The sequence below is a fragment of the Nicotiana attenuata genome, unplaced genomic scaffold (genome assembly GCF_001879085.1).
Source record: "Nicotiana attenuata strain UT unplaced genomic scaffold, NIATTr2, whole genome shotgun sequence".
NCBI classification, from domain to species: Eukaryota; Viridiplantae; Streptophyta; class Magnoliopsida; order Solanales; family Solanaceae; genus Nicotiana; species Nicotiana attenuata.
The window spans coordinates 13,912-22,687 of NW_017672779.1; the positions used below are offsets into that span (position 1 = coordinate 13,912).

Here is an 8,776-nt window from a genome sequence, read left to right on the forward strand (position 1 = left end):
CCCTAATTTTTGGCCAAAAGTGCTTTTGGCCAAAAAAAGCACTTTTGGCCCAAAAAAAAGCTTGGCCAAACAGGCTATTAATCACTGATTTAAGACAACCAAATATAAAAAAAATTAAAAATTTGTACCATACGCACCCTAAGTGAGACGAACTCGGATACAAACGACAACATGCTACAAACATTCAGTTGCAAATCCATTTCAACTCGTGAAATCATACTAATAAATGAATTAAGTAAAAGAATAAGTAGCGAATCAATTTTAAATTTAGAGAAGCTAAACTGAATCTAGATAAAAGTTAGTAGTACACCGAATCAGATCCTCTTAAACTTAAAATATATAAATTGCTAAACAAATTTTTTTAAGTAATCAAGGGGAATGTGCGCGACACTGTCAAGATGTGGGAACAGCTAGCCAATCACGTGAGAATAAACGTACTTACTGAAGGGTAACCTTCCTCAAACGTAGGATGTTTCATACGGTAATTATTCGTCGAGTTCTCCGCACACGATCATGTGCCGGGCCTGCCGGCTATAAAAAGGGACTTGGTAACAACCTCTCTTTTCGAAGCTTCCTTGTCTTGTGCAACTCCAAAAATAGGGGCGAGTTTTCTCCATCACTCCATCCCATTTTCTGAACCATGGCCGAGGCAGCTGCCAAGCCACCTACTAATGCAGTAAGTACATCATGCCTTTTTTTTTTCGTATTTTCTCCAATTCGTATTTACTTAGGAAGTACTTGCACACAAGTACCACTATTCTTGACCTATAATAAGTAACTTTTGTTTTAGTGATCGATTTGTTATCTCCATATGTAGTTTTCGGCAATTTTTGCCTCATGAGATAACTTTTGAAATTTTACAGTTAAGTCTGTTCATTTTTGATGTTAGAGTCAAACTTATCTGAAATCTCAAAGCCTCATGTTATGTTGTTCATACCTTATACGTTCAGATCTAAACGTGCCAGGGGTGTTAAATTATCTCATATTAGTAATTGAGGAAATGCATTATTGCCTTCTTAAACGGACCTGACAATTTTCATCTCATGAGTAAGCTTTTGAAATTGAATTTGGCCCAAATTCCCCTTTCTTAACACACCTAAGGTTCTCTAACAGCTTAATTTTTCCTTATTCCCGGTACTTTCATTCTTAAATGTAGATGTACCATATGCTGAAATTCAGAAGTTTAACTTTGTATCTAATTGTCTATAATTGAAGGTAGCAGAGGATGAGAGGAAACTCAAATATTTGGATTTCGTTCAAGTTACAGCGATCTATGTGATAGTTTGCTTCTCCACTTTGTACGAATACGCCAAAGGGAACTCCGGGCCACTGAAACCTGGTGTTGAAGCTGTTGAAGCCACTGTTAAAACCGTCATCGGACCGGTTTACGAAAAATTCCACGACGTGCCTTTCGATCTCCTCAAGTTCGTCGACTTCAAGGTTTTTACATTCTTAAAATTTCTTTATGACCAATTAATAAATAAATTTTACTCGTAGTCTTCTCACCATACTTTTTCATTATAAAGTCAAAGTATGGGCAGCGTGTAAAAAGTATGGGTGAGAACGGGCAAATTGAGTAGGGTGCGTAGCGTATGGCAGCGTGTACAAAGTATTCTTTTTCTATTTCAATTCATTTGGCACTTTTTTATAAAGTGAAATTTTTCTAAATTAAATCGGGGACTAAATTGATACGTTTTTCAAATTAAATTTTAGACAAATATATTGAGAACTTGAGATTAAATGCTAAATTGTTTTTATTAAAATATTAAGTAAACATTGTTTGAATCTGGGCAATTCTCATATTCGGACTTATATTCGAAGTTGAAGTTAAAAAAATGTTGTAAAGATTGAAATATTTGGTAGAGTGGGAATTGAAATAGTTGAAATACAGCTTCAATTCACAACTTCGACTTGAATTTTGTCTTTTAAGTTTTGATTTCAAACTTTGCTTTCAATTTATACGAAATGTCAACTTGCAAGCTCAAATCTGTGAATCCACTAACAAATTCCGCCTAAAAGTATCAAACATTTTAAACGGATTGTTATCTGATTAGCGAGTGACGAAATATGCAGGTTGAAGATTTGATGAACGAAGTAGATCGCCATGTACCTTATTTACTGAAGCAGACGTCATGCCAAGCTCTGTTGCTGGCTCAGAAGGCTCCTGAATTAGCTCGAGATCTCGCCGGCGAGATACAGCGTGATGGCTTAGTTGACACGGCGAGCAGGGTAGCCAAAGCGCTTTACAAAAAGTACGAACCTACAGCCAAGGAGCTATACGAAAAGTACGAGCCACTAGCCGAGAAGAATGCTGTTTCGGCTTGGCGGTCTTTTAACAGGCTTCCGCTATTCCCTCAAGTGGCTCAGATTTTGGTGCCTACGGCTGCTTATTGGAGCGAGAAATACAATCAAGCTGTGGCGTATGCGTCAGAGAGAGGCTATGCGGCGGCGTATTATTTTCCGATTATTCCTCTGGAGAGGATCGCGAAGGTGTTTGAAGGCGGCGCCGGCGCCGCTGAGAACGGGCATTCCGTTTCCGTGAATGACGGTTCGGTTACTTTGGTGCAATGACCATTTTTGCATTTCTTTAATTTTTTCAGTATGTGACGTAAGGATGGACTGGGCCCATTGGGCTTTAATGGGCCGCTGGGTTTAATAATTTTGGTTTGTTTGTTTCTTACATTGTTATCTGTAGTGAAAAAAAGCACTAATTGTTATCTTTATATCATAAGCCATTATTTATCTAATTCCTACATATACTGTATTAGTGTGCTCATATTTCTTGCTTCTGAAATTCCACTGAATAACTGGTACCATCGCTAATGTAATCGGTTTCTAGCCATTTTTACTTAAAATATATTAGTAAATAACATAATTGCCCTTGAACTTTTTAACATTCTGATTAGTTACATTTCATTTGTTATCGCTCTTATCTTTCTTTTTGCAACATTGTACAAATTTCGCTTTCGTTAGAGCACTTTCTTCGAATTTAGTCCGGGTTAGGTCCAATTTTCATCAAATTTATCTGGGTGAGTGTTGTTTTACAATAATGTGTTTGAATTTTCGTTGTTATTCTTGTTTCGTTAGTTTTAAGTTTGATTTTCGTACTGTAGCGTTTAAATATTTGTGGTATTTTGACTTTTACGATTTTTTTCTCTGTTCAGTAGTTCGTCTTATTTCTGATAATTTTGTTATTAGTTTTATGTTGTAATGTTGTAATCGTTGCGTAATTTGTTTTGATAAGTTGTTCAAATATTTTTTTAGTCTCTGTATATTAGGGTTAATTTTCAAGTATTTTTTCGCTTCAACTGCATTATAGATTTCTCGAGTTCTTGTTAGAACTTGATTCCAGTATATTTTACGGGAAGTCTGCTGTCTGTAAGCTTGTTGTCCAAAATGTTACACTAGATGAGTTTTGTTTAGACTAGAGTTTTGTTTTGTTTGCGATTGATTTTTTTGAATGATTACTTGTCTTTTTTTCAATATTCTATTTGATTATGTTTCTTATTTATACTGCAGTATTTGTTTCCGGAGTTTCATTGTTTCTAATTAATTTGATCCAGTATGTAATACTTGAGTTTTGTTTGATTCCAGTATATTTTAGGGGAAGTCTGCTGTCTGTAAGCTTGTTGTCCAGTATGTTATACTGGATGAGACTGCTTAGACTAGAGTTTTGTTTTATTTGTGATTACTTTTTTTGAATGATTATCTGTCTTTTTTTAATTTTTTTTATTATGCTCTTTGATTATGTTTCTTCTTTATGTTTACCGTGAAAATGGTAATAACAATTAAATTTGTTGATGGGACTCTAAAAATACGTGATCTATTTTTATGCTAGTCGTGGAGCAGTTGATGCTGTGAGTGCATAGTTTGAGGGTGAGACGCGAGCAAAAATAAAGCAGTAATCGAACCGAGAGATAGCCGTTCGGGGCCTCAAGCTGGTCGATTTGGAGCCTCGAGGCCGAGTCTTGAGCTCGGGCTCGAGCTATCGGGGGAAATCAGGAAGGGCTAACAGATGCAATAATATTAAAGGAGGCTCTTTATAGCCAATAATAAGCAATAAACAAGCAATGAATATGAAACAAGTATGAAAATAATAGGATAGAACAACAGTGTCGAGAGAGTATCTTAGAGAGAAAGAGAGAGAGAGTTATCATATATTTCATGTAGAGTCTTTGGAGCCACATCCGTGCTCTACAAAATAGTAAAAACTCCCTTGATATAGAAGGGGGAAACTTATATGGTAAGGAATCCGCTAGCTGTAAGGGTGTGGAGATGGGACGGCTGGAAATGACGCCTCGAGTAGGGCTCAGAATAGCCTGGCTATGTTTTTGTCAGACTTAGCCGTGACAGATTTAGCCGCATCTTAGGAACTCCTACTTCTGCTTTAGCCTCGATCGATATCCTTCCGAGGCCGGGTGCCGATGGGCCCCGAGGGAGAAGACTCGAGCGCATCTTTGCAGCCTCGAGGCTTTAAGTCGATCTTCCGAAATGCTTAAAAGACGGGAAATTGGACCCTCCGATTTTTGCCGTATACAGATAGTCTCCGCGTTTCCTAGATCGAAGTGATGGGAAATGAATTTGATGCCCGGCTCTTCGGGCTCTCTACGATGACGTCATACTAACAATCGCAGTATATGACATAAGCCGTTATGATAACCGGAAACGTTCCATCGTTTCGCCTTTCCAGGGTTGTTCAAAGCCTTGTGGTTTCTCGTCCTCCAAAATCATAATGTTGCCGCCGATTCACCTCGAACGCGAGTATTTTTCTCGGCTTTGTTTGATAGAAAAGGCTCCCTTTGGAGCCCATCGTTGTTTCTCGGATCGACCTCGAATTGGTCTGATAGACCCGGGCCAACGGGACCCTCGAGTCTCATAGAGATAATACTTTGAGACTTGATGTTCTTGAGGGCGATGTCTGAGTGAAGTTGGCTTAGCACGCCTGGAGATTTGTCTTGAACTTGTCGAAGATATCCCTTCTAAGACGCTGTAGATAGGTCCTAGATGATGGATTACCCGAATCTTGGCGATGCCCTGAGGTCGAGCCCCTTTGGGCGCAGCTTCGAATTTCCTGTTCCTCCCCTTGGGGGGATTCCTTCGAGCTCAGGTACTATCTCGGGCCCCATAATGGTGTTGGAGGTTTTATGGAGCCTAGCTTCCTGTCGACAGAGGTCCTCGAGGTCGAGTATTTCCTCGGTACTGGAGATGATGTTTGCTGGCTTCTTGAAGCCTAGCTTTACGTTGATGGAGGTCCTCGAGGTCGAGTATTGCCTCTGGACTATCATTTGAAGTCATTGACTTCCCGGGGCATATCTCGGGCAGGCGGATCGTTGCTGTTTCCGCGTATATATGGGGTTACTTCCGCCTCTTGGGAGATTCCCTTTTTAGATATTTCCTTCCATTTTCGGCGTTGAGCCCTTCGTTACCTTAATACCAGGGTGTTTGTGCAGGTTTCTGCTTTGGCGCCTCTAGTCTTGCCATGGCTACGACTGCTGCTTCGGTGTCCGCTTGTCAGAGAGGGGAGAGCTCCGCTCCCAGTGCTCAGGATCCGCGGGAGTTTATCTTGAAGACTACGTCTTTGATAAGGGAAGAGCACCTTGAATTGGTGAGGGGGGGAGGAGGTAGCGCTACAGGTGCTTTCCCCGGACGAAGGTATCGCCGACCCTGCCGATGGGTTCCTGAATGTATATACGTATCCCTTCACACTGGGACCTCTTGACAGGGCCGTGCTCCATTTTTGTGTAAAGTATCGGGTTACCTTGGCGCAGGTACACCCGTTGTTTTGGAAAATTGTGTTGATGATGAGGTTTATTGCAGAAAAGGCGGGGCTTGAATTCACGCTTAGCCATCTCGTCAGGCTGTACCGGCCTTTTCACCACCGAGGTCTGCTAACCTTGTGGTGTCGTTCGTCCACGCCTTTTGTTATTGATGACGATGAAGGCGAAGATCTGGAGTGGGCCAGTCGGTTCGTACGGGTCCGGATGGCCGACGTTATCCCTGTGGAGCTTATGCCATTCCCCGAAGAATGGAACTATATGCGTGAGTGGAGCGTCTTGTGCTTTCCCAGATTCGTTCATGTTGAAAGCTAATCTCGTAATCGCGTTTCCTTCCTTTCTGCAGCGATTTTATGGGTGCCAGGTGAAGTTCCTGATCTGCCTGGTTGGGTCCGGAAGCTGGCGACCCACTCAACTTGCGACGAGCGCGGGTGGCGAGCTGCATCTCGGGGCAGGTGGGAAGCAAAACGTCATGGTGCGTGTGTATATTGCTTGTCCCTTGTCCCTTGTTTACTCGGAGAGACATTCTCCCTTTTTTATGCACTAACCTTGCTGTTGTAGGTATCGGAGAGCCTCCGATGGCGAGGCTGTGCCCCTCTAGAGAGGAGGAGGGGTTGCCGGCGTTCAGGTCAAAGTATGACAGTGATAAGCTGGAAATGCACTTGCAAGGAGATGGCGCTTGTGGCGAGGCGATACGGGGTCGGGCTGTTGAGATGGGAACATCGCCCGAGCCTATCGTGCCCAAGGTTACTGGTTCTGGAAAGGTGGATCCTTCGAACGGTCGTGTTTCGACCGGGGCCGACTCTTCCGGGGCCGACGAGGCTAGATCAACAGATATGAGCTCGGTCTTCGAGGAAGTCTTCCGACTTCATTTTGAGGTGAGCTTCGTCGTAAGCCTCCTAAATCCGCGTCTTCCTTTTCTTACCGAGTTTTTCATTTTGTAGGCCGTTGACAGGCTTAGATCCGAGCTGCTCCGTCATGGGGCTAGGCTCCGGAAAGCTCTGGATGAGGGCAAATTCCTTAGGCTCCTTTGTGAGGAGAAGGAAAATTGTTGGCATACTGGCGATGTGAGGTGTATCGGAGCCTGAATTACGAGAGCTATTTGACGGAGCAGGTAACTTCCTGCCCCGGTTGAGTATGCATTTTGCTTTTTATCTTCTAAGGTTAATTCTTCGTCTATCTCAGCTGCAGAAAAAGATGGAGGCCTTGGAGAATCTTAGGGGCGAGGCTGAACAAATCACAAATGACTGTACCGAGCTGAGAGCTCGGGCGCAGGTTCAAGCCTCAGAGGAGAAAGATGCATCGACTAGACATTCGGCCCTCGGAGTCCATCTCCGTTTAGCTCGTGGCAACATTTCAGTTCAAGCGGATATGATCGCGAAGCTTGAATCCGAACTTTTGAAGGTTAGGGCTGAGATTGTTGATGTTCGGGCCGAAGCGGTTTTGAACCATACTGGGGCCGATCAGGAGATGGCGCTTCATTTGAAGGATGCTACCGATGCTCAAGCCGAGTTGAAGAGGGTCCTTGAACATGGAAAGAAGATTAATCTCGGAGAAAGGTTCTCGAAGAAATCAGTGCCAGGGTTTTTTTCTCTCGGAAGAGTTGGCCCGAGCGAGGGCGGACGAGCGTGATGCTCGGTCACTCTTGTCCGATGCCGAGGAGACTGAAGATGAGGCCGATAGGCCGTAGCGCTCGGGGGTGGGGCATAGACCTTGCCATCCCGTACGTAGTACCTTTTTTGAGTATGTTTGTAGATGGAGAATGTATTTTTCCACGTATGTACCTGAAAAAGAAAAAACCCTTTTGCGGCTTTTTTGTTCTTCTGTACCTTCTTTTGTTTCGCTTATGGCTAGGCGGACTGGTTTCAGAGTCAGTGAGATTTATTAGATCCGTGGTATGGCCCTAGGGCTCATTAGGCGGGCCCGGGGGCTCTTACGCGCTCGGTCATTGCGACGTTTAGTGTAAGCAGGCATTTTGAGCACTTAAGCTTTTGCCCAACTATTTCGGGTGGAGTCTCCGAGTTGGGTTTCGACTTGAGCTCATATATTCCTCGAGCCTTTTATGTTTGCATTGGCCGGTGGCCCTTACGTTTTAACTCTCTTGGATCCAGTCTCTGAGTCGGGCTACGACTCGAGCTCAGTCGACCCTCAAGTTTTACGTTTGTATTGGGCGGGCGACAATGGCTCTTACGCCTTCGATTGAAACGATCTTTTATGTAAGCTAGCGACAATGGCTCTTACGCTTCGCCCTTAGGTGTGTGTGTGTGGCCCTGAGGCTCGATAGGCTAGCGACAATGGCTCTTATGCTTTGCCCTTAGGCATACGTACGGCCCTGAGGCTCGTTAGGCTGGCGACAATGGCTCTTACGCTTCGCCCTTAGGCGTATGTGCGGCCCTGAGGCTCGCTATGCTTTATTTTCCTCTCGTTAAGGACTTTTGCAATGATTTTACCTGACCTGTCTTCGGTTCGGGAAGAACCTCGATTTCCAGTTGTTAGCGGCAATGTTCGAGCACCTCGTAAGGTTTGGCTCGTAGGTTGAGTAGCTCGATGCCTTATAATTTGGAGCTGACATGGTCGAAGCTCTTTTGCCTGTTGAGGGTAGCCTGTTTAACCGGTTCTTTTCGAAGCAGATTCGAAGTAATGGCCCATGATTTTTTAGCGACGGTCGGGCGTCCCCGAGTCGCGTTAGTTTGGCTGGTGCAGCCGTATGACCGTAGTCATTTATGTTTGGTCGGAGCCATTTTTTGATCCCGAGTATAGTAGTTTAGGCGTCTATATCGAGGGTATGCCTTTTTAGGGGTCTTACAAATTCGATATATATCCTGAACTTCGAGATTGATTTTATGCCTGTAATAAGGTCTTACAAAACTTATCATGCCTTTTGAGGTCATACAGTTTTTTGTCGATACTTGATGCAAGTATGATTCATGCCTTGCTTGAAGGTCATACAGTTCGTGTTGTTGCTTTGTGCAAGTTTTACAAGACCGAGTATGCCCGCTCGC

At 43.5% G+C, this 8,776-nt stretch overlaps 1 protein-coding gene across 1 annotated transcript; it reads left to right on the forward strand.

Annotated features, from left to right (window-relative positions):
- Positions 1-469: 469 nt before the first annotated feature.
- LOC109214479 (stress-related protein-like) lies at positions 470-2,776 on the forward strand. The gene is made up of 3 exons (XM_019378398.1): positions 470-676; positions 1,216-1,440; positions 2,074-2,776. Exons 1-3 carry the CDS (start codon positions 641-643, stop codon positions 2,569-2,571), a joined length of 759 nt encoding a protein of 252 aa, XP_019233943.1. The 5' UTR covers positions 470-640; the 3' UTR covers positions 2,572-2,776.
- The last annotated feature ends 6,000 nt before the right edge of the window (positions 2,777-8,776 follow it).

Bases quoted from the DNA above. Each gene is read 5' to 3' on its own strand.
- LOC109214479 (XM_019378398.1), top strand. From the start codon at position 641: ATGGCCGAGGCAGCTGCCAAGCCACCTACTAATGCA. The intron at 677-1,215 runs GTAAGTACATCA...CTATAATTGAAG, and splicing joins CCAAGCCACCTACTAATGCA to GTAGCAGAGGATGAGAGGAA. The intron at 1,441-2,073 runs GTTTTTACATTC...CGAAATATGCAG, and splicing joins TCAAGTTCGTCGACTTCAAG to GTTGAAGATTTGATGAACGA.